Source organism: Cervus canadensis, chromosome 10 (genome assembly GCF_019320065.1).
Source record: "Cervus canadensis isolate Bull #8, Minnesota chromosome 10, ASM1932006v1, whole genome shotgun sequence".
Taxonomy (NCBI): domain Eukaryota; kingdom Metazoa; phylum Chordata; class Mammalia; order Artiodactyla; family Cervidae; genus Cervus; species Cervus canadensis.
Genome location: NC_057395.1, coordinates 31,686,733 through 31,708,282, shown reverse-complemented (window position 1 = coordinate 31,708,282; position 21,550 = coordinate 31,686,733). Strand labels below are relative to the sequence as shown.

At 43.8% G+C, this 21,550-nt stretch overlaps 1 protein-coding gene across 1 annotated transcript in view; it reads left to right on the top strand.

Annotated features, from left to right (window-relative positions):
• The first annotated feature begins 11,024 nt into the window (after positions 1-11,024).
• NMT2 (N-myristoyltransferase 2) overlaps positions 11,025-21,550 on the top strand; it is a 57,046-nt gene continuing 46,520 nt past the window's right edge. Inside the window, exon 1 of the mRNA XM_043478513.1 lies at positions 11,025-11,268. Within this exon, the coding sequence (XP_043334448.1) occupies positions 11,159-11,268 (110 nt within the window). The 5' untranslated portion in view covers positions 11,025-11,158. The remainder of the gene's footprint in view (positions 11,269-21,550) is intronic.

The window sequence follows — 21,550 nt, the reverse complement described above, 5'->3', positions numbered from 1 at the left end:
TTCAGTCGTGTCTGACTCTTTGTGACCCTATAGGCTGTAGCCTGACAGACTCTCTGTCCATGGGATTCTCCAAGCAAGAATACTGGGGTGGGTTGCCATGCCCTCCTCCAGGGGATCTTCCTGACCCAGGGATCTAACCCGAGTCTCTTACATTTTCTTTTGCATCGCCAGCAGGTTCTTTACCACTACTGGAACCTGGGAAGCCCAATATATTGTATACCTGTAACTTATATAATATACTGAAAGCATATGTCAATTAAAAAAAAGAAGAAAAGAAAGTACTGGTCTAACTGGAGGATTTGGCAAGGAAACAGCATGGTCCTGACGTTGGAGAGAAAGGCCTAGGCTGCTCTGAGTCCCCTTCATTCTGACCTGGGGGTGCCCTGGCCTTTGCATCCATCAGATCTCAGGGGTTTTTGTAGAATCCAAGGCCTGCTGGGAGGCTCTGAGAACAAGGCCTGCTTTCCTAAGCTCCTAGATGCCTAAGGAGCAAACAACAGGCTCATCTCAGCCTGGGCTCTCTTAGCTCCCCCTCCCTTCTCAGCCAGTTTTCCCTAGAAACTAAAAATGAAATTGAGAAGAGGATCATTAAACAGCAGAATTCAGCTGAGGCTGGAGCTGAGGCCTCAGGAGAATAACTGGTCCACACCGTGATCTCCACCTCTGATCATCCCATCCTCTGGGCGTAAGGAGGCAACAGGTGGTAATCGCCGGAGTGCACTTCACCATCTTGATATGACTCCGCTTTTATCATAGCTTCTGTTTTGCTCATTTCATCTTGTTTGGTTTCATTTATTTATGGCTGCACTGGGTCTTCGCGGCTGCGAGAGGGTTTTCTGTAGTTGCGGCAATCAGGGGTTCCTCTTTGTTGTGATGTGTGGGCTTCTCACTGCAGTGACTTCTCTTGTGGTGCATGGGCTCTAGGTGCACAGGCTCAGTAGTTGTGGAGTGCAGGCTTAGTTGCCTCAAAATCTTGCTGAATCAGGGATCGAACCTGTGCCCCTTACATTGGCAGGTGAATTCTTAACCACTGGATCACCAGGGAAGTTCTCATTTTTGTTTTTATTTCTCCCTCCTCTGTTAAATAAATAACCATTTCCCTATGTCTCCAGTTAAAATTCCCAAAAGAGAGAATCCAGCTTGGCCTTCAAACCCTTTGGCAGGGGATGTTTTCAGGCAGGGTGATTTGATGGTTCTGCCTGCCCCAGGCAGACTGCCCTGTCTCCCTGCAGTGACTTGCTGGCAGGGTCCTCCCCCTCCAAGTGGGTGGTGAGAATTTGGGCCTACAGAGGCGAGCCTGGCCTGTCTGTGTTGGTAGAATGCTCTCAGTTCCAAATAAGACAATATCCAAATCCCAGAAACCTAAACACTAGGAGGTTATTTTTCTCCCCTAATGAAAGCCTGCAGGTGGTGGTCCTAGAGCTCAAGACTGTGACGCACTGAGGACCAAGCTCTTAGCTTTCCCATCTAACAGGTGGCTGGACAATAGTTGCATCTGCTCACTGAATTCATCACACCATGAACTCCCCCCGATGGCCTCCAGGAATAGTCTTTATGTCTCATCGACACAAAGGGGTTATAGTGCCACCTCTAGCTGTGAGAGAAGCTGCCAAAGTGAGTATCTGGCATTTGCAGTGTCTGTCTACAGGGGCAAGTGGATTCTGATGACAGAACAGGGTAGCATATTGTGTAGACAGGCGTCTGCTCTAACAGGAAAGCAGACACTTGCAACACAGCACTGTGAATGCTGTAAGAATTTGCTAAGATACTATTTTGGATAAGTTACATAACCTCGTTGAGGCTCAGATTCCCAAATGGAAAATGAGAATAATGCCTACATCACAGAGCTGGTGTAGAGTTAATATGAAATAATATATTAAAAAGTCTCACTCAGCTATAAAAAGGAATGAAATAACGACAGCTGGAGCAAGGTGGATGGGCCTAGAGATTGTCACACTGAGTGAGTAAGTCAGAGAAAGACAAACATCATGTGTTATCACTTAGATGTGGAATCTAAAAAAAGAGACAAATGGATTTATTTACAAAACAGAAACAGACTTGCAGACACGAAAAACAGATTTATGGTTACCACAGGGGAAAGGTGGTGGGAGGGATAAACTGGGAGTTTCAGTTCAGTCATGTCTGACTATCTGCGACCCCATGGACTGCAGCAAGCCAGGCTTCCTTGTTCATCACCAACTCCTGGAGCTTGCTCAAACTCACGTCCATAGAGTAGGTGATGCCATCCAACCATCTTATTCCCTGTTGTCCTCTTCTCCTCCTGCCTTCATTCAGTACACACAACTATATACAGAGACCTACTGTATAGCACAGGAAACTCTACTCAATACTCTAATAACCTATATGAGAAAAGAATCTGAAAAAGAATAGATGTGTGTATATGTATAAGTGAATCACTTTGCTATAAACCTGAAACTAACACAACATTGTAAATCAGCTATGCTTCAAGATAAAATAATTTTAAAAAAAAAGTCTCTGCTCTAATACCTGATGTAACAAATACACCCCTGTTTCATCCTTTCTATCACTTACAGAGAAAATACACAATAAATACATGTTGACCAAATAAAACAGTGTTCACCTGGAACATGACCCTCCTGAATTTTGTTGATGTTTGTTTTTAAAAAATCAATTTGACATGCAAAATAGAAGTTCAGTTCAGTCACTCAGTCACATCCGACTCTTTGCAACCCCATGGACTACAACACGCCAGGCCTCCTTGTCCATCACCAACTCCTGGAGTTTACGCAAGCTCATGTCCATTGAAACGGTGATGCATTCCAACCACCTCATCCTGTGTTGTCCCCTTCTCCTCCTGCCATCAATCTTTCCCAGCATCAGGGTCTTTTCAGCATTAGGGTCTTTTCGCATCAGGTGGCCAAAGTATTGGAGTTTCAGCTTCAGCACCAGTCCTTCCAATGAATATTCAGGACTGATCTCCTTTAGGATGGACTGGTGGATCTCCTTGCAGTTCAAGGGACTCTCAAGAGTCTTCTCCAACACCACAGTTCAAAAGCATCAATTCTTCGGCCCTCAGCTTTCTTTATAGTCCAACTCTCACATCCATACATGACCACTGGAAAAACCATAGCTTTGACTAGACAGGCCTTTGTTGGCAAAATAGAAGTAAACGTAAACAATTCAAAGGCTGGCCTGGTAGGAATTGACTTCAAATGTAATCATACTTCATTCTATTTACAAGAAAGCTCTGTAACTACTCTTAAGCATCTAACACATTTTCCTTAGACCATCTGAGTATCCATCATCATCCTCCCTCAGGTGTGGAGGCTCATCAACCATTCCTTCCTGCAACTAGCTTGTTGCTAAAGCAATGGGGGACTCTTGTTGTTGTTGAATTTGTGTGTGTGTTTGGCTGGTTTTTTTCCTCCACTGTAGAGTCTCTGGGACCATCTGGGGTCATTTCTTATCTGAAATAAATCACACTAACTGGGAGTTTTGCCTCCAGACTCTGGTCCTTGCAAGAGGTTCAAACACTGTAGTGACATCCATTTCTCCCACCTGCATCTTTGATAACACAATTGGTGGATGCTTCTGAGTGGATTCAACTTACTCACATTTGATTTCAAGACTCTTTATCAAATTATCCTAATTATATCACTTACCAGGTCTATTCACGAGTTCTTTCCCTGCCAACTATGCAAAAGACATTTGATTTTCTTCTCCCTGCTCTAATTTGTCATCAAAGCCTCCTGCTGTCTCTACCTAAGATCCAAAAATCCTTATTTTTATGCAAAATTCATCTCTAAGCCCACTTCTTCCAGGAAACTCATACCAGCAATGATATGAATTCATATCTGTCCAACTAAAGAGGACCATTTGAACATTTGGTCTTCAACAAGGCAGAAAAACAAATGGACAGTGATAAATCATTAATTTTCTCCACTGGAACTGTAAGTGCTGCCATGCTCTGTGGGAGGCCTAGCCTCGTGGTAATTCTATACATACATGTAGTGCCTGAACATCTCTGAAGTACTTTCTCTGGCACCACTTCCTACTGATTCATTTAGTGTAATACCCTCCAAATCCATTTGTTTTGCGGCAAACGGCAAATTTTAGTTCTTTCTATGGCTGAGTAAGACTCCGTTGTGTATATATTCCACATCTTCATCCATTCATCTGCTGATGGACACTTCATTTGCTTCCATATCTGGGCACCTGTAACTAATGCTACTGTGAACACCGGGGTGCATGTATCTTTTCAAGTTAGTGTTTTCTGTTTTTACTGACGTCTGGTTGATTTGCAATATTATATTAGTTTCAGGTGTACAATATAGGAATTCAATGTTTTTATAGATTATACTCCATTTAAAGTTATTACAAAATAATGGCCATATTTCCCTGTGCTGTATAGTATGTCCTTTTAGCTTGCTTATTTTAAACACAGTAGTTTGAGTGTCTTAATCCTCTACCCCATCTCACGCTTTCCCCCTTCCTCCTACCCACTGGTAACCACTAGTTTGCCCTTGGTATCTGTGAGGCTGTTTCTGCTCTTTTTGTACAAGTCAGGCTATGAGGACGAAACAGCTCTAACATCAAGCATTGACTTCTCTCAAGGATCAAATCGGTTTTCTCTGTTGATGGTCACACTATGTACCACCAATAGGCAAGACTCTGGCATTAAAGGGGCAAGTTGAGGTCAATGAGGATGAAGGAACATATTAATAGTTGGGGATTACCCTGGTGGTCCAGCAGCTAACACTCTGAGGTCCCAGTGCAACCGGGCTGGGTTCCAGCCCTGCTCAGGGAACTAGATCCCACATACTGCAACTAAGAGTTCACCTGCTGCTAGGTCCCATGTGTCACATCTAAGACTTGGTGCTGCCAAATAAATTAAGAAAAACAATTGGTACCAACTTATTTCAATGCTGAGTAAACAGCTGAAGTGCCCCTCCTGAGTGGATGAGAAGGACAACCTAAGAAATCTCTGTGGGTGAACGGTTGTATTTAATGAAAAACGATGACTTTAATCACTTTGTACAAATTTCTATAAAAGCATTCTCCAACTTAGAATTTTTACAAATTCAACCAGGCTATAACCCTCAACAAATGTTAACACTGAGGTTTTACTCTATGCAAATCTTTCAAATAAGCATCTTCCCTGGCTATAAACACAAAGAGGAAGGTACAGGGATTTGAATCTAACTATAGTTTTGTCTTCAAAGGATGGTACCGTTTTTGCTAGAAGACACTATTTACAAATAAATAAAATGATACATAGGTGGAGGATTTGGCTCTGTTTTTATTTTATAAAATCAAATGGGTATGCTTTTTCTTTAATCACTGCTTTCAACCATGCTTTCAAATCTCCCTTTCCCACCCTTAGTGATATCTTGGGCAGACTCCAGGGCTTTCAGTGACTTCAGGTATTAAAAACTCACTCCAATCACATTCAGTTTGAATCTTTAATCTTCAGTCCAGTGCCAAGTCCACCCCCACCTTTTGATTCTGGTGTTTCCCAATGGCTCAAAGGATCTCCCCACATGCCCGTCTTCTGGCTCCTCTAGAGCCCATGTAGTAGGGAAGAGGGATTAGAGAAAGACAGTGTAACGGGTTTGACTTAACTGGTGCAGATATAATCTCCTCTTGGTGATCAACGCCCACTGACCTGCCGTGACATCTCCGGCAGGTTCCTCGGCACCCCCTCAGGCCCTACCTTGTCCCACAGGGAGCAAGCCAGACTCACCCACGGTGCAGTTCCGTATGCAGCTGGTCTGCGGTTCTCACGGTGACACCACCCTGCTGGTTTGAACAAGTGGGAAAGCCTTTCAGCAGAATCATAAGCAGCAGGAGGTGAAAACCACGCTCACACTGATCCCAAGAAGTGCTTCTCAAATGCACAATTGCAAAAGGTAAGGTACAGTCATAGCTTCCTTCACAATTAGAAATGGAGTCACTTATTAAAATATATACAATTTTATTTATTTATTTACTTAGGGCTGTGCTGGGTCTTTGTTGCTGTGCAGGTTTTCTCTAGCTGCAGAGTGGGGGCTACTCTTTCTGTGGTGCGTGGGATTCTCCTTGTGATGGCTTCTCTTATCGCAGAGCACAGGCTCTAGGGCGCTCAGGCTTCAGTAGTTGTGGTGCGTGGGATTCTCCTTGTGATGGCTTCTCTTATCGCAGAGCACAGGCTCTAGGGCGCTCAGGCTTCAGTAGTTGTGGTACACGGACTTAGTTGCTCCTCAGCATGTGGGATCTTCCCAGACCAGGGATCAAACCCATGTCTTCTGCATTGGCAGGTGGATTCTTTAACATTGAGCCACCAGGGAAGTCCAGAAATGGAGTCACTTTTTAAAAAAATAAGATCAAGTCAACCTGAGTGTAAAGCAGACCAGCTATTAGGAAGAGTTAACACAATGCCAAAGTAACAGGCACTGTTTTTGTGAGCACAGAGTGGAACATGCAGATTATCAACTTGGCAGGAGTCTTTTTCAGACAGACCTGATATATAGACAGTTATCACAGTTGATGATAAAGAATGTGTCCATCTTTAAGATTTTCTTTGGGTCTTTGCTTTCCTGTAACTTATCAGTCAGTTATCGATGCAGGGAAAAAAAAAAAAAAGAAACACTCCACAATTTAATGGCTTTAAACAATAACCATGGATTGTTTCTCACACATCTATGGGTCAGCTAGGCAGTTATGCTGATCTCAGTGGGGCTTGCATATGTGTCCGTGGTCAGCTAGTGGACTGACGGAGAATGCGAGAGCCCAGGAGGGAAAGCGTTCCACTGGGCGGAGCAGGTCATGCAAACCCTCTCAAGGCTAGATCCCTTTAACATTCCCTTTGGCCAAAATTTATTAGTTCTCTTATTAATAAGGATGATGTATGCTAGATACATGGGGCTTCCCAGGTGGTACTAGTGGTAAAGAACACGCCTGCCAATGCCAGAGATGTAGATGTAAGAGATGCTGGTTCAATCCCTGGGTCAGGAAGATCCCTTGGAGGAGGGCATTGCAACCCACTCCAGTGTTCTTGCTGGGAAATCCCAGAGACAGAGGAGCCTGGCAGACTACAGTCCATGGAGTCACAAAGTGGGACACAGCTGAAGTGACTTAGCATGCATGCATTCTAGATACACACCCTGTATCGTCAGAATTTTTTTTTTTTTTTTTTGCTGGAATTAAAGAGATAGAGGAAGCAGAAGGGTATATTCTATGTGCCAAAACTGCCACACCATCACTTCTGCTGAATTTTGTTAGTCATCCTAAAATCAAACAGTGGGGACATTCATTCCATCTCTTGATGGGAGGAGCTGCAATGACAAGGATGGAGATTTGAATTCATACCTTTGCAGTGAATTTATCAATCTGCCTTCTGGCCAGTTAGTCACATCTTTCTTCTTTTTAAAAAATATTTGTTTATTTATTTTACTTGGCTTCTTCGGGTCTTAGTTGTGGCACTCAGGATCTTTCACTGTGGTGCACGGACTCTCTAGTTTGTGGCACACGGGCTCAGTCATTGGGGCACAAAGAGCTTAGTTACTCCGCAGCATGTGAGATCTTAGTTCCCTGACCAGGGATCAATCCTCCCACAAAACTCCCCAACATCTCATACAAATCATAGCATCAACCTCAAAGTTCAGGATCCTATGATTTGCAATATAGTGCAATATTATTCATACAGTAGAATATTATTCAGCCTTAGAAAGGAAGAAAATTCTGATACATGGTACAACACAGATGAACCTTGAGGGCATTTTGCTAAGGGAAATAAGTTAGTCACAAAAAGACTGCATAATTCCATTTATACAAGGAACATAGACTGGTCAAATTCACAGGGATAGAAAGCAGTCACATTCATAGGTGGTTGCCAGGGGCTGGGGTGAGGGGTGAAGAGGGAGTTGTTTAATGGTTATAGTTGCGGTTGTGCAAGATGTAAAAGTTCTGGAGATGGGCTTGCACAACAAGGTCAATGTACTTAATGCTACTGAATTGTATACTTAGAAATAGTTAAAATGGTAAATTTTATGTTGCATATATTATAGCACAGTTTTTTAAAGCAAAAAGTTACAGCAGTTTAAATAAAACAAGACTAATTATACAACTATGATCTTACATCTATAATAAGAGATGAGTCAAGCAGGATAGGAAATTTCCAAGAGTCTCTTTTAACACACAAGTAACCACTGTGCAGTAGTCTCTTCCCCCAAAGAAATCTTGGATCTGAGGTTCTAAGGATGCCATCTGGTTCCAATCCCCCAAACTCTGGGATTAAAATAGGGAAAAGAAGCCATCATTTTTAGAAATATAGTGAGTTTCTATGCATTGTTGTTGTTCAGTCACTCCGTCGTGTCCGACTCTTTGAGACCCCATGGACAGCAGTATGCCAGGCATACTGTTAAATCCTATTGTTTCTATGCATAACAATAGCATTTAAGAATGCCAGGGTCATCTGCAAACTCTATCCTGCTTCAAATGATTAATGATGACACACATTCGTATTATGTAATACCTCCATCCAATGCTGAAAAGTCACCTGTGCCAACTTCTTTGCATTCCGGGGAACACATATTCCCTATTTATCATTGCTTTCCAGTGTTCAACTGGTTTTTGATACTCTCATGTTATTTCTCCAGAATTATTTGTTTTCTTACTCTTTTTTGAGAGGTTCTTAGGCGACATTTCTTGAGAACTCAGATAAATATGTGTCCGCTGCGTTTCCTTTGGTCTTTTTTTAATTGGAGTATAATTGTTTCACAATGTTGCATTAGTTTCCATTGTACAACAAAGTGAATCAGCTATAGGTATACATATATCCCTCCTTCTTGGACCTCCTCCCACCTCCCCCATCCTTCTAGGTCATCACAGAGCACCGAGCCGAGCTCCGTATGCTACAGAGCAGGTTCCCACTATTTTACACATGGTGTATATACATCAATCCTAAACTCCCATTTCAACCCACCCTCCCCATCCCTGTTCACATGTCCATTCTCTACACCTGTGTCTCTTTTCATGCCCTGCAAGTAGGTTCATCTGTGCCATTTTTCTAGATTCCACATATATGCATCAATATACAATATTTTTGCCTTTCTAACTTACTTCACTCTCTTTGACAGACTTTAGGTCCATCCACATCTCCACAAATGACCCAATTTTGTTCCTTTTTATGACTGAGTAATATTCCATTGTGTATATGCATGACATCTTTATCCATTCATCTGTTGATGGACATTTAGGTTGCTTCCATGTCCTGTCTATTGTAAATAGGGCTGCAATGAATATTGGGGTAAATGTGTTTCTTTCCATTATGGTTTTCTCAGGATAAATGCCCAGTAGTGGGATTGCTGGGTCATATGGTAGTTCTATTTTTAGCTATTTAAGGAACCTCCATACTTTTGTCTATATGGCGGCATCAATTTACATTCCCATCAACAGTGCAAGAGAGTTCCCTTTTCTCCATACCCTCTCCAGCATTTATTGTTTGTAGACGTTTTCTTTCTGACTGGTGCAAGGTAGTTTTGATTTGCATTTCTCTTTTTTAGAGAACCCTTCCAAAAAAAAAAAAAAAAGAGAGAGAACCCTTCCAGTAGTTTATAGCAACTGATCTGATTTGCTCTTGGTCAGGATTCTGCTGGTTACCCAACTAGGTTACCATTATCCAACCTTCATATCCACAGGGAGGAACCAAAGGAAATTCACTGATCTATATTTGCCTAAAGTTTGAAACCAGAGCTCACATGTGACTTTTGGTCTCAGAAATCGTTGCAATTGTGAAAGAAAGCCTGTATTTCCTTCGTGATCTGGCCCCATTTTCCACTCCTTTCAGAACCTTTGCAGGCTCAACCTCAGGCAGTCATAAAAGTCTGGTGAAGTTTGAAATCGCTATACTATTTTTGTTTTTAGGTACTTCTATCATTTTAAGGGCATGGTCTTGCTTGTGGGGAAAACAAAGAAGCCACAAAATGCTCTCAATACCTTTTGTAAAAAAAAAAAAAAAAAAGGGACCCACACCAAAAATTACAGGTAGCTTTTTAGTCTCTTTTCCCTCACTGGGCATTTCTGTTAACTATCTTTCTGCTGCCTTTGTAAAACCATGCAGGCTTCCCATAATCTAGTGGGACCCTGAACTCTGCCCATGAAAGGAGAACAAAGGGAAGGACCGGGGGTGTACAGAGTGCAACAGCAAACAAGAGTTTGGACTTCATGTACCTTTTATTTGGCAAGCCATGGAGTGCCTCCTTACCCTCCTGCCTTCTCCGGGAGAGACACGGAACCATTTCAGCCTAGAAGGCCACCCACTTCTGCTTGGAGGTTTAGGTCATAACATTCACTTGAGGATGCCAGAATGGCGCCCCTGACACTCTTCAAGCCCCATTTCCCCCAAAATGGCTGTTGTGGGCTAAGCGGTCCAGCAAAAAAAGGGGCAGCTCTACACTGTCCTCTGCCAAGAGTTTTAGGGCCGCGAGTCCGGTTGGAATGGACAGGTGGGAGTGCTGGAAGCACTCTGTTTAGACTTTGACTTTATAGTACACTGGACAGACAGAGACGTATGAAATGAAATCTTTACAAAGTGTACCTGGTTGGGGTTGGGGGATGGGTTTGGGTTCTGGAAATCAGTGGCCTCAGCACGGCCTACCCCTGAGTATGAATTTCCTGTAGAGTTGAAAGCTCTTCTTAATATGAATAGATGTAAAATCGCGTTGTCTATCCTCCAAAAACCAAGACTCAGAATTTGGGGTCAGCGGGTTGAGGCGTGTTCCAGGGCTACGCCCCTGCGCACAGCACGTGTCGCTGTCCCGCGCGCCGCGCACCCCGGACGGCGGGGGCGCGCGCACCGCCCCTAAACCGGGCACAGAGGGGCTGGGCGGAGCGAGGGTGGGTGGGGCGGAGCGAGGCTGGGTGGGGCGGGGCGAGGCTGGGTGGGGCGGGGCGAGGCTGGGTGGGGCGGGGCGAGACTGGGCTGGGCGGGGCTGGGCGCGGTGCGGAGGGGCGGGACGAGACGGGACGGAACGAGGTGAGGCGGGGCGCAACGAAGGTGAGGCGGGGCAGAGTGGGCGGGCGCGCCGGGAGGAGACGGCGAGCTGCGCTAGAGGGAGCTTCTCCAGCTGCCGCCTTCGCCGCGCCCGCCCCCCGCGCTCACGGCCTTGAGCGCCGCCTCCCAGCCCGCGCCGCCGAGATGGCGGAGGACAGCGAGTCCGCGGCCAGCCAGCAGAGCCTGGAGCTGGACGACCAGGACACGTGCGGGATCGACGGGGACAATGAGGAAGAGACGGAGCACGCCAAAGGGTAGGCGCGCCCGGGCTCCGCGCGGACGCCGGCTCCGGGGCGGGCGGGCCCCCGCGTGGCTTTCGCGCGCCTCCGGGGCGGCTGGAGGTCCGGGGGTGCGGCTCGCGAGGGGAGCTGGGCGGCGGGGGCGAGGCCGCGGGTGGGCGAGGGGGCGCCAGGACCAGCCACACCGCTGTCACCCGCTGGCCTCGCGCGTCTGCATCCCAGCCGGCGTATGACTCGGTGGCATCGAGGGGAACGCGACGCCCTTCCCTTTGTGGCGGCCCGGCCGGTGGGAAGTGGTTCTCCTCTCTCCTCTCCTTGTCACCCTCCTCCCAAGTCTTCCCAGACCCTCCCACCCCTCCCCCAGCCGCCACCACCCCCGGGAGAACGAGCCTCCGATGGCGGGGAGCAGTTTGAGATTTGCCCCTACTGGTTTCCGCGGCTCTGGCGGGGGAGCTGCGGAAAGTTGCGCTGCCCTGGCTGCCCTGCCCCGCGCGGACCGGGGCAGAGGGCGCCGGGGGGTCCCAGCCGGGTTCCTGGGGTAGCGCAGGTCCGCCGCCGCCGAGCGAGTCCGCATCTCTGGAGCGGTCACGACCCAAATTTCAGCTCAGTCTTGGGGGGTCGCTCCCGCCGACCCGACCAGATCCAGTTTGCTGTTTGATGTCCAAAGACACGCGTTTTAACACCTGATCAGGTTTCTTCTTCCTTTCACTGGCTCCCATTCTCCCCCGCTGCAGACTTAATTCGCTCTCCCTTGGGGGGGATGAGTGCTTCCGGTGAAGGGGGGTATTGAAGTTCTGTTTTTATAGGTAGGGGGGATCATTTTAAATACCAACTTGTGTTTACATTAATTACCCTTTTACCCTGTTGGATTCGAACTATGCTCTGGCGCCCAGCACTCATCCCTTTAGAAGTGAGATTTTGCAAACCGTGGTGACTGGCGAAGAAGTGGGTCAGCTTAAAAACATGATAGGGAGGCCTTAGTCACAGATGGCTTATTTATTCAGTTCATGGAGAGGATTCTTTAAATGATTGATGATTTAAAGTGTGGAGTATTTACATTCTATTTAACGTCTGCTTGGAGATTTATTTAAGACAGGAACTTTAAGTTTTAAAGTGTTATGAAATATTAAAAGAGATCAAGAAAGAGAAAAGCTGACTAAATGTATCTTTCGTTGGCATGAATATTTTTCAGTGGCAGCTGCAAGTACAGAATGTTAGAATTCTAGTCTGAATATTTTTTTTTGAATTTTTTTTTTAAAAGAGAGGAAAGGAAATTCTGCAGCCATCTGAGCTCCAGTTCTGTTTATGCAGTGATAGAAATTGGTCTATGATAGATAGCTAAATATAGATATGTTATTGAAACAAGGCACTGGTGCCAGAAATGGGCCCAGATGCAAATGTGCTGAGTTACCCCCCAAACTTTAGCACCTGTCTTTCTAGCAAGATCCTTAACAGTCTGTCTTCTCCCCTGTAATGTCTGTTTCTTGTTCTTCATCCTTTTGAAGGTTTGATTATGTACTTCTTTGCTTATATAGTCAAGATTATGTCCCATGGTACAGAAAATTACTCACGTGTGTAGCCGGTGATGGGGAAGCTGCCTGCAGGAACCTTGCAGGAGGCTCTGCACAGTTCCCATGTTCACATCCAGAAGCATCTCCATGCCTTCTTCCAAGGTTTTCAGTTTAGTGCATCAGCACGTTAATTATATGTTAGCACAGTTACTCAAAATTAGAGCTGCTCAATGGACTGAAATATTTTACGCAAGAACAGATGACATGATTTAAGCTTCTAGAAGGAAGAAATTGTTGTAATGGGTTTATTGTAGTCTATTAAAATATAAGGAGATTAGTAAAAACCCAAGTGGCTGTGCTAGTTGGACCACTTTTTTGGATTTGAATTCAGATGGCGTGTGCCAAATTTGGGGGAGTAATTGTGTTTTATTTGGCTTGGGTACTGATGATATGGCTCAGTGGAAACCTAGATTTTTTTTTTTTCTTAAGTAGCTCAAGTTTACAAATGTTAAAATTTGAAAGACACCTCTTTTCTACACCTGACCTCTTCGTTCTCCACCAGTTGAAATCAGGTGACAAATAATGAGGCTTTGAAGGAATGGATATTTTAAAGGTGAATGATCACTTTGAGCCACTAGGTATGGGTCAGTACACAGAGCAGTCATTCACTAAATAGTACACTTGTGGCCTGAAAGAATTAATTTACATCTACCGTTGAGTATAATGCGTTTACTTATTGTCTTACACATATTAAAACTAGAGCCCCAGGAGAAAAGTGTGCAGGTGTGTTCAGTCTTGTTCAACTCTGTGCAACTTAATGGACTGTAGCCCACCAGGCTCCTCTGTCCATGGGATTTTCCAGGCAAGAATACTGGAGTGGGTTGCCGTTTCTTCCTCCAGGGGATGTTCCCAAATCAGGGATCGAACCCATGACTCCTGCGTTGCAGGTGGATTCTTTTAAATTAGCATTTAAGTTGGCAGCAGAACCAACTCTCTCCTTACTTTACCAACACTGACTTTCAAAGTGCATATTTCCTGGACAAATTGATGTGTCTCATCCCCTTTTCACTCAGAGAGAACTTTCCCCTCATTATTCACTGTGGTGAATAGTTATCAAGAATATTTACATAGGGAATAAAGTAAGCATATATGAAGATGTCTTTGTTGGCAGATAAATGACTGAACTATCCCCTAGGGTAGATCTGAAATAGTTTTGGTATTTGAGGGTTATTCCCAGACATTTTAAATATATTGTTTTTCTTAAAAAAAAAAATAAAGATCTGGCATTTGGGAAAGTTTAAAACTTGGAAATTCTTTTAACAGAGACCCTAAGCTCTCTTCTCTTACCTCCAATTTAAGGTGGGGGGGGGAGGGCGGATGTTGGAAGCTACTCTGTGCACCATGTCATTAGTTCTGACTTTGTTGATCTTCTCTTCAGTCAACTGTAGGGTCTGTGGGAAGATGCAGAAAATTACCAGAATGCTCAAGATATTTTTCTTGTCATGGAAAACTTAAGGGATAATTCAAAACTGCTCCTTCTGAAATGTGATCTGTTATCCATGGTGCTAGTGGTAAAGAACCCGCCTGCCAATGCAGGAGACACGAGAGACAGCTTTGATCCCTGGGTCGGGAAGATCCCCTGGCAGAGGGCATGGCAAGCCACTCTAGTATTCTTGCCTGGAAAATTCCATGGACAGAGGAACCTGGTGGGCTGCAGTCCATGGAGTAGCAAAGAGTTGGACACAATCGAAGAGAATCAACACACACATACATCTAATCTAAATCTAAATCTAAATGGAAAGGTGAACTAACAAGTTTTGCTCAAGCAACCTCCTGGTTTGGGAAATAACATTTAAAATGATCAAAGGTTTCCATCTGAAAGGGTGCTATCACTCTGGGGCTCAGAACAAACTTCTTGCAGGGCTTGGTCAAACTCTAGCAAAGTCTCTAAGTATATTGGACACATGCTGTGCCATCTTGAAATTATTTATTAACCCAAGTGTACATGGTAGATATATACGAGTTAAAGTCAGTTACTGGGTTAACCCAGGGTTTGGAACCAAGTTCAAGAAAGAGATTGGTTGGTTGGTCTATGGTTACTCCCACTGAAAATATGTTAATGACTTTTACTTATTGTAATAGTAATATGATTAATGAAAATACAAACAGTAAGATATATGGAGAAAGAAAGCCCCTTAGTCATCTTACTTCTTAAGAGATACCACTATTAACAGTGTAATTTATCCTTATTTATATTTATATACATATATATATGCACATATATTTACGTAAGATCATACGTCACAGAGATGCTTTTGTTATTTTTTTTCACTGACTCAATCAGTGTTTATATGTTTACGTGCGTGTGTGCTCAGTCATGTCTGACTCTTTGTGACCCTATGTACTGTAACCCACTGGGCTCCTCTGTCTATGGGATTCTCCAAGCAAGAATACTGGAGTGGGTTGCCATGCCCTCCTCCAGGGGATCTTCCTGACTCAGGGATTGAATCCGAGTACCCTGTGTCTCCTGCATTGGCAGGTGGATTCTTTACCACTGAGCCACCTGGGTACCCCTTTATATATTTATATGTGTAGGTAAATGTATATTTAACATAAATAGGATCATACTTTATATAGACTCATATTACCTTGTATTTTGCGCTGGCTGTGAGTGTTGTCTGCTAGACTGTTCTGCTATGATGAAAATGTCTGATACAGAGATCACTGGCCACTTGAAATGTGATTAGTATGACTGAGGCACTGAATTTTAAATTTTATTCAATTTTAATTCAAAACTATTAGAATTTAATAACTGCATGTTGTTCATGGCTGATATGTTAGACAGCTCAGATCATATCCTGCCTTTGAATTTTATAAGCCTTCTTGGTATTCAGAATACTTCCTCATCCTTTTCTTGTGTTTTACAGAATATGTCACGTTTCCATACATCCTTAATTTTTTCTTCCTCTAATGGTTTAGGAGCTCTATATCCTATTTTTCTTCTTCTGGGAATTACCGTTAAATTTCTAACAAGGATGCTTTTTTCCTGTATTTCTCTGTCAATGTAAAAAATTAACCAATGTCCAAAATATTCTACTACCAAACAAGACAAGCTGTATAGGATATTTGGATTTCTCCTTCCTTTTCATATCCTGGGTTTTGTTGAAATAATCTGGGATTTTAATTCCATCTGGCTTCTTTTCTTTTTGCCCTTGTATTATATTAAAGCTTTTTTTTTTACTATTGTGTTATATTCACATCCATAGTGTAAAAAATGTCTTAAACCGTCTTGACAGCTTTACTGTTTTCATTGCTAACCACTGTTTCTTATAAACTGCACCCTCCCCTTTCTTCTTTGAATATTTTCTCATTTAATTTTTTTATTAGAGTGTGTGGATGATATATTTTCTAACCTCCTATAAGTCTGAAGATGCTTTTTTTGCATGAACCAGAGTCTGGATACAAGCATAATTTTGTGATAATCGTTTTCCTTCAAGCTCCGTAAACATTATTTTATTATCTTTTTATTACCTTTTAGCATTTAGTGGAACAGATGTTTCTCTGCCTGTCTGCTTCTCTTTCTTTTATAGGCAACCATATTCTTTTTCTTTGTTTTGCCATGTTTTCAGTCTAGAAGCTGCTGGGATTTTTCTCCTCATTTTTCTAAAACCCAAGGGTTTCCATATCATTTTACCTTCCAGAATCACTCTTTTCTTTAATATCCAACAAAATGGCTCAAGCTCATACATATTCCTGGGGGTCTTGTGGCTACTGAGGTTTTCATGGTCCTCCAGCACATCCTTGTTGCCCCTGTCTCCCCCATCACTAGCTCTGAATTCTTTGGGTCCTGTAGCATTTCTCCCTAGACCTTTTTTTTTCTTTCACATAGTGAGAACCAAAGATGGTATTTAATTGGAATGAGAAGAGAAAAAAGATTATAAATAAAAAAATCTGAGAAATACTACAAGTATAATTATATCCAGAGAAACATATTTTAAATTATAACTGTCTGACACATCTTTATAATACAATTTTATTTACATTTTGGCTGATTAGTTTCTGATTGCTTTTTCATGTGAGATGATTTTGTAATATTTTCTTTGGAGGGGTTATGCAGATAATCCAGTTTCTTTTAACATGGTTGATTAAAATTTATTTGACAGTTTGATAGTTGGAATTCTTAAGTATTGTTGTTATTTAGTCACTAAGTCGTGTCTGACTCTTTGCGACCCCATGGGCTGTAGCCCTCCAGTCTCTGTCCATGGGATTCTCAGGCAAGAATACTAGAGTGGGTTGCCATTTCCTTCTCCACTCCCTAGACCTTTGACCCTGAGTGGAATACAGTTAGTTCTCTTTCCTCCCACCTCCCCCACCAAGAACCACTCAATACAGCATTAGATAAAGATTTTGTGACTCTAGAGGGCAGGGTCTGACTATTTGTTGTTCAGTCGCTTAGTCGTGTCAGACTCTTTGTGACTCCATGGACTGCATCATACCAGGTTTCCCTGTCCTTCACCATCTCCTGGAGCTTGCTCAAACTTACATCCATTGAATCGGTGATGCCATCTAACCATCTCGTCCTCTGTTGTCCCGTTCTTGTGCCTTCAATCTTTCCCAGCATCAGGGTCTTTCCAGTGAATCAGGTTTGACTGTAGCCTAAGGCAGAAAACAAGTTCAAATTCAATGTCAGACATCTTGTTCCTCTTAGGGATTTAGTGGCATCCATTCCACCCCACCTCCAGTAGGTCGCAGCCTCCTGCAGTACCCCTCTGAGTGTGGTCTCTTAGTCTTCCCACCTCCGCCTCTTCTCCAAGTTCAAAGTCCAGCTCCATCACCCTTTCTGTCATGATGCCTTCCCCAGTCATTGTGACTGAGGGTGACAGCCCCTGGCAAAGGCCCTGTGGCCCTCACCCAGTGCATCCTTCACCCAGCGCCTCTGCACCCGTCACACCCCACCCCCACCCCCAGCCGTCTTCTCATGCAGACCCTTGTTTTATCGGAAGGAAGCTCTGGCTCACAGGTGAGTGTAGCAGGGCCGCATGGTGCACCGCAGGCAGGAGAGCGGAACTTCCCCATCGAGGGAAGCTACAACTTTCCCGGGAGGGAGACGTGAGTGTCTGTGTCCTGTGCTGCTGTTATTTCGGGACTTGACCCACACAGCTCGACCTGTACTGTAACGAATAGGACTTCTGTTTGTCACCCTTGACTTTGCAGGCACCTTCGTCTTTTATAATTAGTAGTATAAGCATATGGTGGGCTTCCCTGGTGGCTCAGAGGTTAAAGCATCTGCCTGCAATTCGGGAGACCCGGGTTCAATCCCTGGGTCGGGAAGATCCCCCCTGGAGAAGGAAATGGCAACCCACTCCAGTACTCTTGCCTGGAGAATCCCATGGACGGAGGAGCCTGGTAGGCTACAGTCCATGGGGTCGCAAAGAGTCGGACAGGACTGAGCGGCTTCACTTTCACTTTCACGAGCATATGGTACAAGTTTCAAAAAGCACAAGAAGGGTATCCTGTGAGGAGGACTTCTCGTTCTGCCAGCCTTGAGTTTCCCTCACCGTGAGCATCTCCTGATGCCAGTTCTTGACATGTCCTCCTGGTGGCATCCTACACACGCACAAGGCTGTGGAGCGTGTGCATGTGTGCACGAGCGTGCTTACGTAGAACAGGCATTCCCCACCAATGGCAGCATGCCCCTTCATTCCTGCAACTTGAATTGTCACTTACCAGTGTATCTTGGAAATCCATATACATATTTTTATGAAAGTGAAAGTGAAAGCTGCTCAGTTGTGTCCGACCCTTTGCGACCTCATGGACTATACAGTCCTTGGAATTCTCCAGGTCAGAATACTGGAGTGGGTAGCCTTTCCCTTCTCCTGGGGATCTTCCCAATCCAGGGATCAAACCCAGGTCTCCTGCATTGCAGGCAGGTTCTTTACCAGCTGAGCCACCAGGAAAGCCCAAGAATACTGGAGTGGGTAACCTATCCCTTCTCCAGTGGATCTTCCCGACCCAGGAATCAAGCTGGGGTCTCCTGTGTTGCAGGCAGATGGATTCTTTACTAACTATCAGGGAAGGCTATTATATATCAAAACCCATAGACCAATCTCATTTTTTGTTTATTTGGCTGCACTGATCTTAGCTTCCCAACAGAGGATTAAACCTGGGCCTTTGACAGTGAAATCGTTGAATCCTAATCAACCACTGAACTGCGAGGGAATTCCCTCAACCTCATTTTTCAAAAACAATTTTATTTTTTATTTAGTTATTTTTATTTTTGGCTGTACTAGATCTTTGTTGCTGCATTGGCTTTTCTCTAGTTGTGGGCGAGCGGGGGCTACTCTCTAGTTGCGATGCATTGGCTTCTCGTTGCAGTGGCTTGCTTCTCTTTTTGTAGGGCACAGGCTCTAGGGTGAATGGGTTCAGTAGCTGCAGCTTTTGGGCTCTAGAGCACAGGCTCAATAGTTGTGGCACACGGGCTTTATTGCTGCAAGGCATGAGGGATCTTCCAGGATCAGGGATCGAACCTGTGTCTCCTGCTTTGGCAGGCGGATTCTTCACCGCTGAGCCACCAGAGAAACCCTGAACCTAATTTTTTGAAAGACTGTGTACCATCATTGCATAGATGTCCCATTACTCATTTAATCTGTCTCCTGTTCTCAGATCATGAGGCTGTTTTCAATCATTTGTGCTAACGAAACAACGCTGAAACAAGTATCCTTGGATGTGTAGCACTTCTTCAAGATATTTCTTCATGAATAATTTAAAAGCCATTAACAAGTTTTAGGCGGGTGGTGTGGTATGTGGAAATAAGTATTAAGCCAGGAATCAAAAAACTCCCCCTTCAGTCAGATGTCGAAATAGAGGTCAATGAATCTCTCTGGGTATGAGTGTCTTCATTGGGAAATTGAAGCATTTGGCCCTCGAATTCGTAGGATTTAACAAGTATGCACTTTGTTCTGAGCCCTGTCCCATCCCTCAGGTTTAAGGACCGGAGACCTTGAGCCTCAGGAACTCACTGTGAGGCCCCCAGAGCTCCTTGGATTAACCTTCTGTTTTTCACAGCCCAAAGGTTGGGACAGTATAAACAGTGCAAAAGACAGACGCCTGTCCTGCCTGACTCCTGACTTGTCCCCACCTTTAAGCTGTCATCCTAGGCATTGCCAGCTGTTCCTTCTCTTTCAGACACTTTTTCTGAGCTCTGGGGTGTTTCTGTGCTTTTTTACATTTTTATTTTTTAATTTTGTTTTTAAAACATTTATTGAAGTATAGTTGATTTACAATGTTGTGTTCATTCCTGCTCTATGACAAAGTTATACATGTGTATATTTTTCATATTCTTTTCCATTCTGGTTTTTCATAGGGCACTGAATATAGTTCCCTGTGCTATACGATAGGATGTTGTTTTTTTATCCATCCTCTGTATACTAGTTTGCATCTGCTCTTGCTTTTTTAAAAAATGTCCTTCCCTCTTTCCTCTACCATCCCAAAGTGGACCATGACCTCTGGCTCCCTTATGGATATGGGAGGTCCTGTCCTTTATGTTTGATAACTCCAAGTTCACTTTCGTGATTCCCGGAGAAGAAGGTCACCTGCACAGCCTCCACTCGGCCTCTGAACCTTGACTGCCCACTGAAATCGTGTTTTCTCTGCATCTCGTTTCTGGCCTTTGCACTTGGTCTCATATCACAGACTCATCACTCAGTTCTTCTACTTGAGGTCAAGCAAGTGATTTCTCTGTTCCAGTGTTTCTACCTACCCCTTCGGAGGCATCAGTCCCTGGAATCCCTGCAGCCTAGATGAGATCTGGCTATTACCTTCCTGCTGTTGGAGCCTTCTTGCCCCTCCTCACATATTTAACTGCCTGAGATGATGATTTTCTTCCCCGCCGGGCACATTTTGTCCCTCGCTTCTGGATCAGATTTTTCTGGGAGTGCAGTGGGGCAGAGGGAGCCTAATGTTTTGTTACACACTGTAACCATAAGGATTTCATCAAAACATAGAACATTCCTTTAATGAGAGAATTGGTTAGGTCCATGAGCATCATTGGAATTATTCAAAAGAGGAAGTATTATTAAAAATGAAAATTGGATCTAGCAAGAGAATTCAGAAATAGGAATATCATTTGAAAAGCACATGAAATTGTGAACTTTGCTGGCACATTAATCTTATTAAATATAACAGTGGTAATGCAATATTGAAATGAAGCACAGCCAGAAAAAAAATTTTTTTTGACTTGTTAATCATCTTCATTCACTCTGAAAGATCCGGAAATGAGAAAAGTCACAGAAGTGGGAGCTACTCTGTAACTGTGTATGGGCTGATCTTCTGTCATAAAAACATTTGTGAGCATGAGTGAGAAAGGCTGGAGGGAATAGGGTAGTTTTTCCCTGATCTGGACTATCTTGAAGGCTATGCTCTACCAACACCCTCGACCCTTTTTGAAAAACTTGATTTTTCTACTTGTCTTCTTCACCATTTCATCTTGGAAGTGTTAAGTGCAATGCAAGCAAATAGGCTTTTAAGAAATTTGTTTGTGGAATAACTGAGCAGTTTATATTTAGTTTTTCAGTTATGTGTAATGATCTTAAAGATATACAAACAGTTTTTAGGAGCATTTAAAATATTTCTTCCTTCAATCTGATCTTGGATAATCTGCAAAGACAAGTCTTACTTCACAAACTAAACTTCACGCTGGACTATTTCTGGCCAGTGCGTATTGATAAAATTTTATGATGAGTTAGCAAGAGACTCAAGTTCGATCCCTGGGTAGGGAAGTTCCCCTG